The 21,850-nt window shown below is 37.5% G+C and overlaps 1 protein-coding gene and 1 pseudogene across 3 annotated transcripts in view; one reads left to right on the top strand and one right to left on the bottom strand.

Annotated features, from left to right (window-relative positions):
* MOB1B (MOB kinase activator 1B) overlaps positions 1-21,850 on the bottom strand; it is a 60,064-nt gene that overhangs the window by 20,341 nt on the left and 17,873 nt on the right. For all 3 annotated transcript variants that reach the window (XR_002175884.3, XM_019932682.3, XM_073805321.1), the window contains exon 2: positions 2,672-2,838. Coding sequence is in view for 2 of the 3 variants with exons in the window: in XM_019932682.3 (XP_019788241.1) it covers positions 2,672-2,838 (167 nt within the window). In the remaining variant the exon portion in view is untranslated. The remainder of the gene's footprint in view (positions 1-2,671; positions 2,839-21,850) is intronic.
* Positions 15,818-16,322, top strand: LOC117312419 (large ribosomal subunit protein bL20m pseudogene; annotated as a pseudogene).

Genomic DNA, 21,850 nt, shown 5'->3' with positions numbered 1-21,850 from the left:
ATTTTATAAGTTCCTGAAGTTCTAGACATTTCAATAGTACAGACACTCAGTTCTGATAATTGAGACAGAGAAAATACAGACAGAAAACAATGATCTGGTTTTATACTTAAAAGTCACAATCTCATGTAGTACAGAAGCTCTACACTACCTTCCTTAGATTTCTAAAATTAGAAAATGAGCTCTCAAATAAATGGTACAAAAAGGCACAAACAAGTGCCCAGAAAAAGGATGTACACATATACTGGAAACTTATTCTGAATATTTTCCTTAAAGTGTCATAGAACTATCTTATAGGTTAGATGACTCTCATCAATAAAGCAAACAAATCACTTTATCTCTTTAGTAACTAAACTCTCTGGGTCCAGGAGGATAACCATACTCTAATAATACTGCTCTTACAGAACTGCTGTCACAGTAAGGTTTTAAGACATCTCAGTAAAATACTTTAGGTTCCTAAAAGTTAGTGGGTGGCAGCTCAATTTATAAATCCCATGATATGTTTCAAATTACAATAAGATACTATCAAATGTTACAATAAAAATACTGCTCTTTTTTCCTTAATCAAAGCCTAGGCATTTAGTGTATATTTTCAATTCAATTTCATTTATTATAACTAGAGTCATATAAATTTCCTCCAGTTATAAAATTCTATTAATTTCTTCACCAATGCTGATAAAACTTGAATACTAAAAGTACCACTTTTGGGCTTCCCTGGTGGCACAGTGGTTAAGAATCCACCTGCCAATGCAGGGGATACAGGTTCAAGCCCTGGTCCAGGAAGATCCAACATGCCATGGAGCAACTAAGCCCATGCAACACAACTGCTGAGCCTGTGCTCTAGAGCCGGTGAGCCACAACCACTGAAGCCCGCGCGCCTAGAGCCTGTGCTCCTCAGCAAGAGAAGCCACCGCAATGAGAAGCCCATGCACCACAATGAAGAGTAGCCCCCTCTCTCTGCAACTAGAGAAAGCCCGCGCACAACAACGAAGACCCAACGCAGCCAAAAATAAATTAATTAATTTTAAAAAAAGAGAGAGAGAAAAGAATCAAAATAAAATTTTAAAAAAAATTTTTTTTAAAGTACCACTTTTATTCCCCAACTTACTCTGGCTTAATTCCCAAGAATATATTTACTTTTTACTTATATTTTTTTCTTTCTAGAGGTTAAGAATATATCATAAACATATTTTACTAATTTCATAAGATCACTATTGAATTGTCTTTTTTTCTTTTTAAAGCGTAGTTTAGACAAATAACTAAGTATGCTACTGAAAGAGGCAATTTAGCATAGGGGTTAAAGCGCAGTCTCTGAAATTTTAGAGCTCTATATTTGAGCCCAGGCTCTAGCATTCAATAGCTGTATAACCTAAGCACATTACTACAATCTTTCTGTCTCAGCTTTCTTATCTATATACTGGGATAATAATAGTACCTACATCATGAGGTTGTAAAGATGAAATAAAATAATCCATGTAGAAGAAAATAAAAACAATAATTTGAAAAGATACATGTACCCCAATGTTCATAGCAGCATATGGAGGCTAATAGCCAAGATATGGAAGCAACCTAAGCGTCCATAAACAGATAAATGGATAATGGTGTGTGTGTGTGTGTGTGTATGTATATATACATATATATAAACACCACATCTTCTTTATCTCTCACACACACACACACACACACACACACACACACACACACACACACACACTGGAATATTACTCAGCCATAAAAAAGAATGAAATTTTACCATTTGCAACTACATGGATGGACCTGGAAGGTATTAATGCTTAAGTCAAACACAGAAAGACAAATACTGTATGATATCATTTACATGTGGGATCTAAAAAATAAAATGAATGAATATAACAAAACAGAAATAGACTCACAGATATAGAGAACAAACAAGTAGTTACCAGTGGAGAGAGAGAATGGAGGAGGAGCAAGACAGAGGTAGGGGATTAAGAGGTACAAATCAGCAAGTATCAAATAAATAAGCCACAAAGGTACAACACAGGGAAATACAGCCATTATATTGTAATAACTTTATTTTGTTATTTTTTTTGCAGTATGCGGGCCTCTCACTGTTGTGGCCTCTCCCGTTGTGGAGCACAGGCTCCAGATGCGCAGGCTCAGCGGCCATGGCTCACGGGCCCAGCCGCTCCGCGGCATGTGGGATCTTCCCGGACCGGGGCACGAACCCGTGTCCCCTGCATCGGCAGGCGGACTCTCAAGAGGACTCTCAAGCCCCCTTGTAATAACTTTAAATGGAGTATAATCTAAAAATATTGAATCACTATGTTATACATCTGAAACTAATACCATAAATCAAATAAACTTCAATAAAATAAATAAATAAAAATAATTCATGTAGAAAGAATAGCAGAGTGTCACAGTGTTCCATAAACATTAATTGCTGCTATCATTATCATTTTTTCCAATGAAGATGGTAAATCTATGCTTTGTATTACATGGTAACAGGAGATAAGAATTTCATGTAATTCCATATTCAGAAATAAAATACCATAAAGGTTAAAGTAAATTGAGGTACCACTATCTTGTGGTATTAGGTTGCTAACTAAATCCTAGAATAGAGAGCACCCCAACACTCACCTACAGTGAGGCTACTAACCTAATTTACAGTCTACTGAGAAACAGAAAGGCTACTTACTGTTCACTGCAACCCACTCATTTAGATCTTCCCCCTCAGGAAGCATGACAGCCATCCGGAGGTTTCCACTGCCCAGTGTGGCCTCTGCATGCTTTAAGAGCTCATACTGGTGAGAACCCTCTGGTATGTTCTTCTTTGGTTTAAACGTTTTAGAGGAGCGACTACCACTATGAATAGAAAAGAAGAAAAAGGCACATCAGTGTTTAAGGCATGACTTTCAATAGGGTCTACTATACTATATTACTGCATAAAATAACAGCAGTGATCCTAAAAGTCCACAAATAAACAACCCTAAATTGTATCAGCTACATTAAATCCCGGCAACATTACTGTTGTAACTACTGTGTTTGATTACCCAAAACTCCTACAAACCTTCTCTACATTCCCTACTGTAATTCCAAAGGAGAAAAAGAATTTTTAGCTATAACTAATCCAACTAACTAATCTAACAATAAATTACTGATTCAGTAATCTATAAAAACAAAAAAGTACTGGGGACTTCTCTGGTGGTCCAGTGGTTAAGACTCTGTGCTCCCAATGTGGGGGCCTGGGTTTGATCCCTGGTCAGGGAACTAGATCCCGCGTGCCGCAACTAAGAGCCCGCGTGCCACAACTAAAGATCCCAAGGGCCGCAATGAAGATCCCACACGCCACAGCGAAGATCCTGTGTGCCACAACTAAGACCCGGTGAAGCCAAATAAATAAATAAATAAAATAAATATTTGAAACAAACAAAAAAAAGTACTTCTGTGATAATCTTCAGTCATTGTATTCCTTTTTATCCCTATTCTAAGTCTCTCATCCTAATACAAATAATTTGTTTCCTTTGTATAAAAACATAAAGATATAATTTTATATCAATGAAGCACAAAAATCCTAGAGCAAGAAAGAAAAGCTACATGTGCTTCTATCCAATTATAGGAAGCAACAGCAATCTTAATCCAGAATCCCAGGTATGCAGATAAGTAGCTAGACATTAATATGGTTGCTCAAATTTCTAAATGTGTGTATGTATACACAAAGAAATATATTTTTTAAATGAATCAATGGAAACTCATCTTAGAAATGGTTTTAAGAGTTTTTAAGAGACAGATTCTTCTGTTAATGCTGGCAAATTCTTTTTTTTCTTTAAAGAGATGTTCAAACGGATAGCCCCTTTTTTAATATATAAATTTATTTATTTATTCACTCATTCATTCATTCATTCATTTATGGCTTCGTTGGGTCTTCGTTGCTGTGTGCGGGCTTTCTCTAGATGCAGAGAGCGGGGTCTACTCTTCGTTGCGGTGTGTGGGCTTCTCATTGAAGTGGCTTCTCTTGCCGCAGAGCGTGGGCTCTAGGCGCACGGGCTCACTAGTTGTGGCTCACGGGCTTAGTTGCCCCACGGCATGTGGGATCTTCCTGGACCAGGGCTTGAACCCGTGTGCCCTGCATTGGTAGGCAGATTCTTAACCACTGCGCCACCAGGGAAGCCCCAATGCTGGCAAATTCTTATCAAATTGTATTATATTCTAGTCATCCATTCTCAATACTCCCCTGCTCTTCTTATGAAAAGCAACAGATAGGGAAAGAATGAATTAGAAGAGGCTGGATAAGTAGGAATTATCTAAAGTTTAATGTTACTAAATTCATACTACCGTTAGCATTCAGACATTTGAACATACGAATTTGAAAATTAAATTCCAAAGAAAACAGATAAACAATAGTTATACTTTCCAAGCTCTCCAAAGCTTTTCACTTTTAACAACCTTCTCCCAAGCTTAGCCCCAAGATCTCTCCTTTTTTCCCCAAGATAAAGCAGTAGTTCTTAACCCTGGCTGCATTTTATAATCACCTGAGGAGTTTTCAAAAAATATTGAGAATCCTGAGAGAAACTAAGAATCTACTTACTAGTCAACCCAAATATCCAATTCAAATGACAGGTATTTTTCACTTTAAGATGATGGTATTCTCATTTACATGTAAGTCTCTCAGGTGTTTATTTAGAGTAAAGTGATGCTCCTCAACTCTAACCTTGGTCCCTCTCCCTGCCAGATATCTCTACTCAGCAGCCCAGGATCTCTTTACAAACACTAATCGGATGATGTTACTCCTCTGCTTAAAGCCATTCAGTGGCTTTCCACTGCACTCAGAGTAAACCCCAAAGTCAATATTAGACACAGGGTCTGGACCCACACTAGAGTGTGGAAACTCTTCTTCAGTTTAATCAGATAATGTATTAAATGCCGAATTCTCTCCCAGCATCTCTAAAATGTGAAAACGTAGAAAAGGTCATTATGCTTACCAAGCTGGAAGCTTATTTCATTTTCCTGCTCCTTCTCATCCTTTACCAAAATTTAGTGTGAGAAATAAACTTCACCAATATTTTTTACAAAAAGTCATTTTACTAATTTATGTATGATTAACTACAAAAATAGCTCTCCTAACATCAATCTGGTGCATGTCTTCAGGCCTAGTGTTAAGTACATTCGCTTTAATTAGCCCACTGCTGAGACTGGTGCAGCAACTGAGGTGACAAGATGCTCTGAAAAGGGCTGGCAGAGTACATGAGAACAACAAGGACATCAGCTGTGCTTGCATGCAGGAGGGTCAGAGCCTCCTCTGCTCCCCTAAACCACCTATTTATTCAACCACTGTCCCTTCAAGTTTTAGGTTTCCAAATGTTTTCTTGATTGATGACCCACCCAGAATTGGTCTTCCACAAAGCTAAACAAATATACCTCAAAGACCTAATACTTGGGTAGAAAGAAAAAAAAAAATCTGAGTTTGATTTTGTAAAGGCCAGTTTTGACACTTATCAGCTGTGTCTAGCAAATTACCCAACTTTCTCGAGCCTATTTTTTCTTTAATAGTGAAAGCCTAGTAACAATAACAAAACATTACCACTACCTGTATCATAAAGAGCTGCAAAATGAGAAAATAATAAAGGTGAAAAAAGTTTCTAAAGCTGTAAAATGCTGTGCAAATGTTAGTATCCTTCCTTTTTCTGAACCAGAATGACTCATAGTAAAAAAAAGAAATGGTAGTGCAATGTACAAAGCTGTATTCAACCCCTATTCCCATCCTTGTCTCCTAAGACTGGGGAAAATATAACCTTACTTTGGAAACAAATGCTCTTACACATCAAGTTCCAAACAGAATTTTTAAAATGTTTTTTGGTCCTATTCCCATGTCACGGTTCAGGTGATCTCAGAATAATCATGGGGCTGGGCGGGAAATCAAGAAAACAAGGCGCTAGTCCTCATTTTGCTATTTTCTCCTTATGTTACTTAGGAAACCACAAATTATCATCTGGGCTTCAATTTCTTTACTTTGTTTTTTGAAAGTCTGGAAAATAACTTTTTACAAGAGGGTATAATTTAGAGATGAGATAATGTTTATAAAATGTTTTTAGTTCCCTGAGGACTCCCTCCTCGGTTCCTCATTTCCATGTACATTCATACTTCCAAAATGCTTTCAAGTCCTCCATCAAATTCCCCTTCTTTCTGACTCTTCTGCTTTATTCAGGCAGAATAATTAAGCATTTCAGTATTCTGATTTTTTAAATGTTCTTTTTTAAAACTATATTCAGTTTTTCTTCAACTACCTGAAACTTCAACCAGGATGCACCCTACCCTGGAAGGGGTGGTGGTTCAATACTGCTCCTTATTCCCATGTCAAAAGATTAAGAGAGTCCTCAAGTTCAAAAGTACAAGTACCAAAGCATGTACACAAAAATCCTCATCAATGAGTGCAAGTTCTTAAGGTAACAATGTATGTGGCCAAATGCAAATATATCTCACATGACAGGTTAAGACATTTGATGCAAATATTCAAAACCATTTTCAATAACAGAAAGTATGTAGCCCTCCCACCCACCCCACCCCCTCAGAAGAAATTTCTGTATCAGAAGAATCTCAGAAGAAATATCTTGCGTATCCTTCCAGAGAGTCTATGTCTATACAAGCATAAGAATAACTGTGCCTGTTTTATACAGTTCTTGCATACTATAGTATACTAAATAATGTTTTTCGCTTAATATATCCAGAATATTGTTGTGTATTAAGGTAGAAGTATATCTACTTTATTCTTTTTAAAGACCAAATAATATTTCCTTATATAGGTATATAATATTTTCAATCACCTACTGATAAACGTTTAGGTTGTTTCCAGTTATTTGTTACTTCAAACAATGCCACAGGGACTTCCCTCGTGGTCCAGTGGGTAAAACTCCACACTCCCAATGCACGGGGCCCAGGTTCAATCCCTGGTGGGGGAACTAGATCCCACATGCGTGCCGCAACTAAGATCTCGTGTGCTGCAACTAAGACCCAGCGCAGCCAAAAATAAATAAATAAGTTTAAAAGAAAAACAAAACACTAAGATTCCAAGAGCGTTTTAAACTATAAAAAACAAAACAGAAAAACAATGCTGCAGTAAGTACCCTCATATTATGAAAGATAAATTCGTAGAGATAAAATTGCTGTGCTAAAAAGAGCACATACATTTTAAATTTTTATATAAGGTCTATTTTTTCCCCAAAAATAAGTTGTACCCTTGTAAAACCCATTAACAACGTATGAGAGTAGCTATATACTTTTTTGGTCTTCGAGCACAGGGATTCAATTGCTAGTTTCTCTTGTACAGCTCCCAACAGGGCATCATAACTGTGTGAGAGTTTAGAGCTTTCTGATTAGAATGTAAATGTGACTGACAATTCACAGCATTACCCTGAGGTCTTTTCTTTCCAAATAAACATCCAGGAGTCAGGTTTGTTTGTTCTAGTCCTCTTACTCATATTTGAAGGACAATCAATTTCTAGAGCAAGACAGGATGGCTTGACAGGTAAATAACTGAGTCTAAAAGGAAAACTCTGAACACATATCCCTTATAATTAGTCATCCAATTTGATCACCTTTTGTAAATTTCAAAAGCATCATTTATTTCCTCTTTGAGTCCCTAAATAGATTAGTCCCCACTGTGACACCTACATTTATTCTCATAAACCATTTCTTACTATCTCAACACAGTCACACTCATCATTACCCTCAATTTTAACCCTTTATTGTTCAATCCAACTATCAACAAAATTGATATTTTCTAAGTTGGACTGCAGAATCGTAAGGCTGAAGGAATTGAGGGGGCAGATGTACAGAGAACTCAAAACAGGGGCACTGGTAAGGGTTAGAAGAATACAGATGTGTATATTTTGACACTGAAGAACATGTCCATATATTCAAAATTAGAAGTAAATTAACATCAACTTATTTGTGTCAATAACTCCATACCTTCAAAGTTAAGTGACTTACTCTGACCACCTAGGTAAATTAAATGGCAGAAGTGGGACTCAAAAACAGTCCATTATCTTCAAGTTACTTAACATTACTAAGCCTCAGCTTGGAATAATAACATCTACCTTACTATTGAACCCTGTGGTAAGAACTCCACTAATATTAGCTCACTTTGTTCCACCTCTAGGTACCAACCTGATATTCACAACAGTAGCTCCTTCTATAGGTCTAAATCCAATACTAGAGATCAGATACTTGATAAATACTTGTTAATTGATAGTTCCAGTCAACTTCAGGCTGAGAACTCCTACACTAGGATAGTAATGATGATGATTAATATTAACTAATATTTACTGCAGGCTTTGTACTCTTAAGTATTTTACATGCAATATCCCATTTAATCTTCATAACTCTATGATGTACATGCTATACTTTATTTTATGGGTAACAAAACTGAGACTTAAAGTACTTAAATAATTTGCTCAAGCTTATAATATTGGTAAAGTAGGAGCCAGAATTTAAATCTAGGATTTAAATATTTAAAGCCCATTCTTTTATCCACTAGCCAACACTACATGATGCTTACCTTTATTTTCTATCCAATTATTTCTATTTTCTTCCTCTATCACCAAAGTTTAATCAAGTCACTTATGAAACAACACAAGGCTAATTTGTACTGAGAGTGTCATTAGTAGGTACATTTTTAAAAACAATCTTCAAAGTACCTAATTCCATTTCCTCTCTTCACACCTCTCCTAATTTATATGAATATTTAGTACTGCCATTAAGGAAAAATACAATTTCACGAGAGAGTAATTTCCCCTAAAAGGTTGCCAAACACATCTGTACTTTCAGAAACACACATATGCACCAGCAAAAAATGTTAGAAACTGTCAAAATCAAGTAGAATGGGTTCTAGACATAATAAAGTCAAAGGCTAAAGGCTAAAAGCTATGAGTACCAAAAATACAATCTTGATTCAGAAAGTCAGCAATCTGAACAGACATATCTATAAATACATTTCTACCTTACATCCTTTTAAAATCACTAATCACTGGTGGTGCTGTTGCTGTTATTGTTAATGTTACGAGAGTAAAAAAAAACAAAAAGAAACCCTCAATATTTCTGGAAAGCAAGAAAGAAGGCTAAGAGAAGATCAGAAATTGAGGAAATCTGGTAAGATTAAAAAGTTGATGAGATACAGTGACAGTGAAAGTCTGAAAAAAACCTAGCCTAGAACGTGCCCAGTAGAAGACTCAATGAACATGCCCAGTAGAAGACTTACCTTCTTAGTGAACGTAAGAGTGGTTCCCACTGTGCTTGAAGCTCAGAATCTGGACTACAGGAAAGTGAAAGGACTGTAAGAGACTCTTCAGGAATTATATAGGACTGTGATTCAGAGTCTCTGAGCAAGTGAATCCCAATACCCTCCTCTGCTGACCTTTTTCTGAGCAGTAGGCAAGTGGCAGCAGGTATTTAACATTAGGCTAAAGCTCAGTGCTTTCAGGACGAGCAGGTTCCTCTGTAGGCAATTTACTAAAATTAAAAATTCTCTTCTGTGAAAGACACTGTAAGGCACACAGACTAGGAGAAAATCTTTGCAAACCATATATCTGATAAAGCACTTGTATCCAAAACATACAAAAAGTTCTTAAAATTCAACAATAAGAAAACAACCCAAGGAAGAAATGGGCAAAAGGTATGAACAAACCCCACCACAAAAGATAAACAGATGGCAAATAAACATACGAAAAGACAGTCAACATCATTTGTCATCAGGGAATTGCAAACTTAAACGAGATACCATTACACACCTATTAAAGTGGCTACAAGCCAAAAAACTGACAATACCAAAAGCTGATGAGGATGCAGAGCAACATTCATTGTTGGTAGGAATGCAAAATGACACAGCCACTTTGGAAGACAGTTTGGCAATTTGCTACAAAGCTAAACAGAATCTTTCCATACAACCTAGCAAACCCACTCAGGTATTTACCCAATTGAGCTGAAAACCTATGTCCACCCAAAAACCTGCCTGTGAGTGTTTATAGCAACTTCGATCATAGTTGCAGAAGTGGGAAGCAACCAAGATGCCTTTCAATAGGTGAATCAATAAACTGTGGTACATCCATAAAATGGAATATTATGATCAGAGATTAAAAAGAGACAAGCTATGAAGCCACAAAAAAATAAAAAACAAAACCATGAAGAAGCCTTAATTGAATATTGTTAAATGAAGAAAGTCAGACTGAAAAGGCTACATAGTGTATGATTCCAAATACAAGGCACTCTGGAAAAGCTTTAGAAACAGTAAAATAAACAGTGCTTGCCAGGGGGTCAGGGGAGGGGAGGAGAGATGATTAGGTATATTACCAAGAAAACTGAAATTTATGTCCACAAAAACTTGTATATTAATGTACACAGCACCATTATTCATAAGAGCCAAAAAGTGTGAGCAGCCCAGAAGTCCATCAACTGATGCATAGATAAATAAAATATGGTATATTCACACAATGGAATATTATTCATCCATAAAAAAAGAATTAAGTACTGATAACATGTTATAACATGGGTGAATCTTGACAATATTATTATGCTGAGAAAAAAATTCAGACACAAAATATGAAGTATCACATTTTTTATGATTCCATTCATATGACACGTCCAGAATAGACAAATCCATTGAGACAGAAAGGAGACTAGTGGTTGCCAAGGGCTGGAGAAGAAGAAATGGAGAATGACTACTAATGATACAAAGGTTTCTGTTGGGTGTGATAAAAATATTCTGGAATTAGTTGTGATGGTTGCACAACTTTGTGAATATACTAAATCCACTGAATTGTATACTTTTTTTTTTGGCTGCAACACGCAGCATGTGGGATCTCAGCTCCCCAACCAGGGATTGAACCTGTGCCCCCTGTAGTGGAAGTGCAGAGTCTTAACCACTGGACCACCAGAGAAGTCCTGGACTGTATACTTTTAAGGAAGAATTTTATAGTATGTGAATAACAGCTCAACTTTTTTAAATGTTTAAAGAAAAACCTTTACTATTAAAAAAAGAGCCTCCCAATAACATTCCTCACCAGTTCAATAAGTCAGTTTCTTTCATCCATTTATTCACTCTTGCATTCCTTCATCCAACTAGCATATTCTGACCACCTACTATATTCTAAGTAGCACTGTTCTAAGCCCTGGGACACAGCACTGAACAAGAGAATCTCTACTTTCATGGTGGGGAGAGGAGGTAGAAGAAAAAGTAAAACCAACAAAACACTACTGGGTAGTGGTAAGTGCTATGATGAAAATAACAGAATGATGTGACAAATAATGTAATGTGACAAGGCACTATATTAGGTTAGATAGTTAGAGAAGGCCTCCCTAAGGCCAGAAAGACAAGAAGAAAGAATCAGCCATGGAACGATCTGGGGAAGAAGCAAGAGCATTCCACACTTATAGGATAAACTAGCACAAAAGTGACTTTTTCAAGGAAGAGGGGTTAAGAAGGTAATGGTGATGAAGGCAGCATGAATGATGGCAACAGTGGTATAAGAAATCAGAGTCTTGTAGAACCACACTAGCTAAGACTTTAGAGACCAAAGTATGGAATTTAGATTATCATTTTAAGTATAAATGTGAAGACTTTGCAGATTAAAAAAAAATGGAAGTATAACATGACAATGGTCTAAAAAAGATCATTCTAGTTGCCATGTAGAGAATGGACTGGGAGGAGGGCAAAAGTAGAAACAGAGAAGCCAGTTACGAAACTACAAAGAAGAAAGAATGAAAGAATGATCGCTTGGACAAACAGGGACAGAAAGATGAAGCCAGATTCCAATATTTGTAGGTAGAACCAACAGGACTCACTTTGGATTTCAGAATTTGTGGAGAGTGGTGAAGAAAAGACCATCAAGAAAGACTCCTAGGTTTTTAGTACCAAGCAGGTAGAAAATGAGCCATTTATTGAGATAGGTCTGGGAAGATGGATTTTGCACAAATTGAGATACCTATTAGACATCCAAATGGTTAAGTTAGGCAGGCAATTGTACCTACACGTCTCAGGTTCAGAGGAAAAATAAGACTGAAGGTAACTAATACTCTTGGCATTCTCACTGGTTAGCACAGTGCCAAAAGATGCACTAGTATATTATTAAAACAAGTATTTTATAAGCTATGAGAAGTCCTATAGTAAAGAAAATTGCTTATGGTTTAGCTCAGGGCTTCCCAAACATCTTTAGTCATGGAAACTTTTCTTCCACATGTTAACATCTTGCTCCTTAACACACATTAGGGATCATTGCACAAGTATATTAAACTGCTAACTGCGTTACCTCTCTATCTTCAGCATATTCCTAACATTTCAATTGTATAAAGTGTAACTCCATGACTTCATGCAAGAACAGGTAGAGGGTTGGTCAATTCGCTATTTATTTAATACCCCATAAAATTTTATAATCTAATCCTTAGAAAATAAAAAGCACTTCACAAGCAAAGGCCAATTAGTTTCTACATCTGTGAAGTTATGTGAGGCATAATTTTAGCTATAGATGAAGACACTAAAGTTTAATCACTCATCTCCAATCACACTCTGAGCTTCTAAGTTGTATACAGACTGCAATTTCCTTTGCCCAGAACTGAATTCATTATTCAGTAAATAGGTACTAAAACCACAGGAGATTTTAGGAAGTGCCCATAGTTGAATATCTAGGTGATTTCCATGCAACAGCAGTAACTGCATTTTCTGAATCCTCTACAATGCGCTGGACTGTTAGAAGGAAGAAACCAAAACTTGCATATGCAGAGCTCAGAATGAGCATCAACCTGCAACTGAGTTGGCAGTAATTCCAAATATACTGATATTTCAACCAAGAAACACCCAGGGAGCTTGAACATCACTTCTTTTATAAAAACTTTTCCTAACCTTCCATGAAAACCTCTCCATCCTCTCTTCTGTCTCCTTGTAGCTTAAAACACCCGTAACACATCTATGTGTTTGTTCTCTTTCAGATACCTCTTTTGAAAAGGAGGCTGTGGCCTCTTCATTTTTGTAACTACACTGCTCAATGTGGTATCTGGGATACAGAATAGGAAAGGGCAAAGGATTTGGAGTAAAGACCCAGTTTCAGATCCTGTCTTCATAACTTACTAGCTGTGAAATCTTAGATAAATCATATAACTTCTCCAAGCTACAACTAAACACTGGACATGACATCACCAATTTTGCAGGACCATTATGACAATTAAGTGAATGAATACATTTAAAGCAGCTTAATTTTTTAAAATAAGTTTTTACATTCTTTTTTTAACATTTATTTATTTTATTATTTTTTTGGCTGTGTCAGGTCTTAGCTGCAGCATGCGAAGTCTTCGTTGAGGCATGCGGGATCTTTCATTGCAGCATGCGGGTTCTTTGTTGCAGTGCCAGGCTTCTGTCTAGTTGTGGCGTGCGGGTTTTCTCTCTCTAGTTGTGACATGCAGGCTCCAGGGTGCATGGGCTCTGCAGTTGTGGAGCGTGGGCTCCAAAGCACATGGGCTCTGTACTTCGCGGCATGAAGGCTCTCTAGTTGTGGTGCGGGAACTCAGTAGTTATGGCACGTGGGCTTAGTTGCTCCATGGCATGTGGGATCTTAGTTCCCCAACCAGGAATCGAACCCGCGTCCCCTGCATTGGAAGGCGGATCCTTTACCACTGGACCACCAGGGAAGCCCCTAAAGCAGCTTAGTTTTAAGGTAGCTCTCACACAGCAAATGCGCAGTATAGGAAATGACAGCTTAAAAATGCTCAATGAATGAAGGACTATATGTATATGCATTTATACGTATACACATACACACACATATAGATAATCATCACTTTATCCCTGTATTAGTCCATTCAGTCTACTATAACAAAATGCCACAGACTGGGTGGCTTATAAACAACAAAAATTTATTTCTCACAGTTTTGGTGGCCAGAAGTCCAAGATCAGGGTGTCAGCATTGTCAGGCCCTCTTCCGGGTTTCTGACTGGCCACTTCTCACTACCTCCTCATATGGTGGAAGGGATTAGGGAGCTCTACGAGATCTTTTTCCTAAGGGCACTAACCCCAGTAATGAGGGTGGAACCCTGAAGACCTAATCACCTCTCAGAGGCCTCACCTCCTAAGACCATCACATTGCACATTAAGATTTCAACTTATGAATCTGGGCGGACACATTCAGACCATAGCAATCTCCCTGCCATACTTCTACTAATCCATAAAGGGTCAGATTAAAACAGTACCTCCTCATGCTTACTCGTTTTCATTTTTCTTTCTCTCTCTCACTAGACTGTGAGTTACTCAAGAATATGGATCATGTCTTGGTCATCCTTGAATCCCGAGAATCTAACAAAGAACCTGGGACATAACAGCTTTACTAATAAATGTTTATGATCTTAAATAATGATACTGAAAGGAGAGAAAAATCTTGTTCTTATTGCAAGGAGCAATTGTTCTCAGTATTAAAGAAAGGGATTGACCCATCATCTTTATTTGGTGCAACAAATCTAAAAGATTTTAAACTACAGCAAAAGAAGTAACAGATGGATTGGGGAGATTTCCTAACCCTGACACCAAAATTTCATTTTCAACCTTAGGCCCTTTAACTCCTAGAGGAAAACATAGGCAATACACTCTCTGACATAAATCACAGCAATATCTTTTTCGATCCATCTCCCAGAATAATGGAAATAAAAACAAAAATAAACAAGTGGGACCTAATTAAACTCAAAAGCTTTTGCACAGCAAAGGAAATCATAAACAAAATGAAAAGACACCCCACAGATTGGGAGAAAATATTTGCAAATGATGTGACCAACAAGGGATTAGTCTCCAAAATTTACAAACAGCTCATGAGGCTTAATACCATCAAAACAAACAACCCTATCAAATAATGGGCAGAAGACCTAAATAGACATTTCTCCAAAGAAGACATACAGATGGCCAAGAGGCACATGAAAAGATGTTAAACATCGCTGATTATCAGAGAAATGCAAATCAAAACTACAATGAGATATCACCTCACACCAGTCAAAATGGCTATTATCAAAAAATCCACACACAATAAATGCTGGAGAGGGTACGGAGAGAAGGGAACCCTTATACACTGTTGGTGGGAATGTAAATTGGTACAGCCACTATGGAGAACAGTATGGAAGTTCCTTAAAAAGCTAAAAATAGAGCTACCATATGACCCTGCAATCCCACTCCTGGGCATATATCCAGAGAAAAGCATGGCCCGAAAGGATACATGCACCCCAATGTTCATTGCAGCACTGTTTACAATAGCCAAGATATGGAAGCAACCTAAATGTCCTTCAACAGAGGAATGTATAAAGATGTGGTATATATATATACAATGGAATATCACTCAGCCCTTAAAAAGAATGAAATAATGTCATTTGCAGCAACATAGATGGACCAAGAGACTGTCATACTGAGTGAAGTAAGTCAGACAGAAAAAGACAAATACTGTATGATGTGGAATCTAAAAAGAAATGATACAAATGAACCTATTTACAAAACAGAAACAGACTCACAGACTTAGAGAATGAACTTATGGTTACCAGGGGGAAAAGATAAGGGGAAGGGATAGTCAGGAAGTTTGGGATCGACATGTACACACTACTATATTTAAAATGGATAACCAACAAGGACCTACTGTATAGCACAGGGAACTCTGCTCAATGTTATATGGCAGCCTGGATGGGAGGAGAGTTTGGGGGAGAATGGATACATGCATATGTATGGCGGAGTCCCTTTGCTGTGCACCTGAAACTATCACAACATTGTTAATCGGCTATACTCCAATATAAACTAAAAAGTTAGCTGACCCGGAATCGCTGGGGAGGGGTGGCGGAGGCGCGGGCTGCTGGCGCCATGGTCTTCCTCACGGCGCAGCTCTGGCTGCGGAACCGCATCACCGACCGCTACTGGAGGGTCCAGGAGGTGCTGAAGCACGCGCGGCACTTCCGGGGGAGGAAGAATCGGTGCTGCCGGCTGGCCGTCAGGGCTGTGACGCGAGCGTTCGTGCAGTGCACCCGAGCCCGCAGGCTGAAGAGGAGGAACCTGTGGACGCTCTGGATCAGTCGAGTTACAGCTGCTTCCCAGGAACACGGCCTCAAGTACCCAGCATTCATCCTCAACTTGATTAAGTGCCAGGTGGAGCTCAACAGGAAAGTACTTGCAGATCTAGCCATCTACGAACCAAAGACTTTTAAATCTTTGGCTGCTTTGGCCAAAAGGAGGCGACAGGAAGGATTTGCTGCTGCCTTGGGGGATGGGAAGAAGCCCGAAGGCATTCTTTCCAGGGTGGCACAGCACCTCTGAGGGGGATGCTGACACCCACTGACTGCCCTTTGAGGCTGAGCATCTTAGGAAGTTTTTTTCTTCCCCCAAGTGATGATTATACTAAAATAGGGACTAAGAGCTATTTGTCAACAATGAGTAAGTTTGACTTGCATTTGTGTTAATTTACATTTCAGTAACAGGCCTGAGAGAAAAGACCTTATCTTGCCTCTTTTGGCACAGGTTCAGAAATCTCACATGGATTGTGTAAATAAAATTTGTGTGGAACGCAAAAAAAAAAAAAGTTAAATAAGTAAATAGGTCAATCAAAGCAAGACATCTCAGTCAAAGCAAGCCTACTCCTCCCATTGGGGGAGGGGAGGTGGAGGGAGGAGGTAGCTCTTATTTTTCATTTTATATAGTTATTTGTAATAAATAAATAGGTTGCGGTTTCCTCCCATAGTTTAGAGCAATTTAACTTTACTTTAAAAACTAATAAGCACTTCCCTGTAGTAACAGGATTTTTTTTTTCCACCAAAGTAAAAGTGGAGAATTTCCCTGGCATCTATTTCAAAACCACAGCTCATCATAAACAGCGCAACAAAAGATCAAGTCTGCAGTCTTGGCAGTAATGGAACAATCTTTACATCAGGTACAGATCTCAAGTTAACAGTAGAGCAAAGATTCACCTACAACTCCTATAGTCCATCATTTGCCTGCAAATATGAAGCAGTAACACAATAGGTATCAACTCAGTGACACAGCAGTTTTACTGGTCTAAATGCTTTGAAATTAAACTCTTACAATAAAGCCAGCCTGACTAGGAAAAAAAAGACAAAGTTAAAATCAGATGGAGCCTACTCATCCTTATCTCATACACTTTTAACTGAACTTTCTTTTTTTTTACCAGTCATCCGTAGAGAATTAATTCAAGGGTCATTTTTCCTCAGGAAGCTTCACTGATATCCTAAGCTATGTTAAGGATGCCTCCTCCATGTTCATACAGAACACTAAAATGTGTCTCTATTTTACAATGCGCCATGAGATTCTCAAAGGCAAGGACTGTTTCAAGCCATCACTGCATCTCCAGAACCTAGCAGAAGGCCTAGGTCAGAACACATCCTCAACAAAAGTTTGTTGAGCTAAACTGATAAAGGACTCCAGGTCAAAAACGGTAAAGTAAAAGCAAACATTTTGACAACATTTGCTAAATTTATATTCTGAGCTTATACAAATAGGCCCAGTCATAATAGATACAGAAGCATAGTACATACTATACATGCATAGTTGTAGCTAAGTACATAAGATGGAAATACCTCCTGTAATGTTCTTAAAAATGTATACAATTTTTTCTTTACTGACCTTTTTACCTCTAGTTCTTAATCTATTTTGAGCCTCTGATAATCTGAAAGACATTATGAACCTTCTCTCTAGAGACATAATATTTTGCATACAGGAATTCAGGGAAGTGCTAAAACCTGCTCATAAACCCAGAAAAAGAACTTCTGCCCTAGTCTGTCTCCCTTCTCTCAGGCTACCATGAGAACATTGATTTTCTCCTGAAATCTTCTAAGAGCTCCACATTTATTTTGTAATCCTTTAGATGTATTCTTTTGGATAAAAACACACAGATGTTAGGATGATAAGTATAGGTCTTTTAGTCAATTAAAAACATCTACAGTTTGTATTCTACGGTTTATTCTTTTTCTATTAAATAGTAACTCTAATAGAAAGCTTTGTTCATATTTATACAATAATTTATATTAAAGTTCAAAACCATGGCATTTATAAGAAAGTCAATGCATTAAATTAATAGTTTTAAGAAAAGAAGAAGCCCATGTTAATGCCTATAAAAACTGATAAAGTGTCCTGGAAAACAGGAAAAGCCATTTCTTTTATTACTGGAACTGGAGGAATATATTAGAAACATGAATACAAAAGTTATAAACCATTTTTCTCCTATAAATCTAATTTCAAATGCAGCTAACTGGTTTTTGTTTGTTGCCTTTTTTTCTTTTTTTAATAAAACAGAGATAATTCCTGATTTGGAGATAAATTTTAACCAATGAATAATTCAGGTCAAAGGAATTAAAGTTTAAATGAGATTTGCTAAAGCACACTCTAGAAGCATAATCTGAATAGTCTGGAGTACCAGTGAGGACTGATAATAAACAATAAATAAAAGCTCCTTGCAGCTCAAATTTACATTAATCTGTACTTTTGTAAAAATTAGAGTTATTGAACTCTGTTTGGTGGAAAAGGACTCTTAGACTCACTACGTGCTAATACATGGCAGTAACAAAGAACTCAAAAAACATTAAGTAGTTTAACACAGTGATATAATTTCCTTTCTCTTAGAGACACCACAAAACTGTGGATGCTTAACAGAACATGGCAATAAAATGGATCAGTACCTATAAGAAGACTATTCTGAAGAGTGATGGTTAAAGACGGTGGGCTGAAAACACACATTAGCTTCCACTCCCTACTCAAAGTGATAATAAAGTGAATTTTTAAAAAAATCAATCCCATAAGGATAAAGAGAATAAAAGAGAAGAAAACAACAATTTTAGGAATTAGAAAGTAGATGAATAAATAACTGAATTAACAAACCTAAGGAAGGATTTCCCTGGTGGCGCAGTGGTTAAGAATCCGCCTGCCAATGCAGGGGACACGGGTTGGAGCCCTGGACCGGGAAGATCCCACATGCCGTGGAGCAACTAAGCCTGTGTGCCACAACTACTGAAGCCCGCAAGCCTAGAGCCTGTGTTCCACAACAAGAGAAGCCACAGCAATGAGAAGCCTACGCAGTGCAATGAAGAGTATCCCCCAATCTCTGCAACTAGAGAAAGCCTGCGCACAGCAACGAAGACCCAATGCAGCCAAAAATAAGTAAATTAATTAATTAATTAATTTTTAAAAACCCACACATATCTAAGGAAACTTAACCCTAAACTTGGAAGCAACCCAATTTATACAACAGATCCCATAAAAGATTCAGGAATCAGTACAAGTAGGATACTCTGGAAGTAGGAGTGAAGATGGAACAAGACTTCCACAGTCTGTTTAAGGAGTTACACACCCAGACCCCCTCTGCAATCTACACAGTAGGCTTCTGTACTACCTCCCATCCTAAGAAAAGACTAGAAGCTAAAGGTTTATTCTATGAAGAGGGCAAAACAGAGAGGGTGTCTGCCTTGGCAGATACAGTCACAGGCACAGTTGCGGGCAGATGTACCATATTTAACACTGCGTGATTAGATGAGTTTAAAAAAATCAAAGTTGAGACCCCTAGCCTTCTCCCCCAGCAGGATCCCCAGAACCTTGCAGTCGGGATAATAATCTCCAAGCGAAGACCAATTGTGCTTTTTTTTTTTTAGCAAATCTGACCACACCACATAAAGACCTAGAAAGTACTTTATCCTAGGGGTTCTTCAAGGTAACAGCCTAGCCATATCACCCTTCAGCAAATCCCACAGTTGACATGCCCACCACACACATGCACAGAGTTCCAATTCACTTTTCAGTTGTCCTACTTGTAAATAAAAGCAGAAAGCAAAAGGGTTACCAGGTCTTGAGGGAAGCCTCTAATGTGAAACAAGACATCAAAATAGACAGAAAAAAGCAACTAAAAGGATAAACAATGGCAAAGAATAAAAATGCCCCCCTAAAATTAATATACTCAGTGATAGGAAAAAAATATTGCTTCATGAAATGAGAAAGGAATACTATATATAAAAAAGAAAAGAAGACCCTTGAAATTTTTTTAAATGGTAGCAGAAATGAAAACCATAATAGAAAGAATAGAATATAAAACTGAAGTAATCTCTCGGAACGCAAAGCATAAAAAACAAAGAAAGAGATATAAGAGAAAAATATCAAGGATCTGTCCAGGAGGCCCAGTATCCAAGTAATAAGAATTCCAGAAATGTATAACAGAAAAACAAGGAAATATTTTATCAAGAAAATACTTTATCAAGGAAATAAACCAGGAAATTTTCCCAGAATTGAAAATGCCTTTTTATTTATTTATTTTTAAATTCTTCTCAAGTCCTTCCTTCCTTCCTCCCTCCCTCCCCCTCCCTCCCTCCCCCACTCCCTCCCTCCCTCCCCCCATCCCTCCCTCCCTCCCCCTCCCTCCTTCCCTCCCCCTCCCTCCCCCTCTCTCCCTCTCTCTCTCTTTCTTTCTTAGCTTTAGCATGCATGTGGGATCTACTTCCCTGACCTGGGATGGAACCCGGGCCCCCTGCATTGGGAGTGCAGAGTCTTAACCACTGCACCACCAGGGAAGTCCCCAAAATGCCTTTTTTAGACTGAAAGAGAGACCACCAACTCAGTGGATGAAAATAGACCCACAACCAAAGATGCAATTATGAAATCTCAGAAAAAAGAGAACTTAAAATTGTCCAGAGGAAAAAACAAGTTTCATACAAAGTATCAGAAATCAGAAAGGCATCTGGACTTCTCAGTAACAAGTAGAACACCTCATCCATATAAATTAAAATTAAAATTCTGTGGGAAAATTTACAGCCTAGAACTTGATACATTGACATAACATCAAGCAAGTATGAAGGTAGAATATATTTCTAGACACATGAGGTCTCAAAATATTAACATTCCACTTACTGTTTTTAGTTAGCTTTTAGACAGTATGCCCCAAATAAGGGAGTAAACCAAGAGACAGGATGTGAGACCCAAGAAAAGAAGAAATCCAACCAAAAACCATGCAAAGGGAATCCCCAGAATGAAGGTGAAGGTAGATTCCAAAAATAACAGCTACACAACAAGATTAAGAAGATAAAGTGAGAGAATCTGAATGTATTTGAAGGTTAACTGAGGGAATGTTTGGGGATTAAAAAAAGTATTGACTACACAGAAAATAAAACAAAAAATTTCCAGAAACACATAAAGTTGTTCAGGAAAGGAAAAATAAAATTACAGTACATATACTTGGCTCAACTGTCAACAGTGTTTATATAGTATTAACTGCTACACTGAGAAGCAGGCAGGATGGGATGTGTGTGTGTATATATATATGGTATGGGAGGGGGTGATAGTCTCTTCTTCCATAATAAGAATTCAATAGTTAATGCCTAGAAATGAAAAAATCAATATGTAACAAGATAAACTAGTTAGAGATAAGAAATTAAAAATCAGGTAAAAGAGCTCAAATGGCTGTAACTAGAAGCAAGAAAAGACATTGTTTTTATGACAAGCTTTATAAAACTATTTGACTCTAAATCATGTACATGTATAATACTGACAAAAAATAAAACTAAAACTTAAAAAGTTTGAAAGCTTAATAAAAAAGTTTGAATGTTTACCAAAACATGGCAATAAAATTGGGTTATTTACAGAAATGTTAATGAACTGCTCTATCTTTAAAATCTAAACATACTGTGCAATATATTTCTGACCCCAGTATTATTTACAGTATACTATGGATAAGTAAGCCAAAATCACCTATATATATGCAGACTTGTCCTAATGGTTTATTAGCTGGTGGCTGCTATTGCTATCATCCTTAGCTCTATAATCAAAATTGTTTCAAAAACATACATTCACCTTAGAAACTTGCCAGATTCAATCAGTTTGATATACCAATGG

Source organism: Tursiops truncatus, chromosome 5, assembly GCF_011762595.2.
Source record: "Tursiops truncatus isolate mTurTru1 chromosome 5, mTurTru1.mat.Y, whole genome shotgun sequence".
Lineage (NCBI taxonomy): Eukaryota > Metazoa > Chordata > Mammalia > Artiodactyla > Delphinidae > Tursiops > Tursiops truncatus.
The sequence above is the reverse complement of the archived record's forward strand: the minus strand, read 5'-3'. Positions and strand labels throughout refer to the sequence as shown.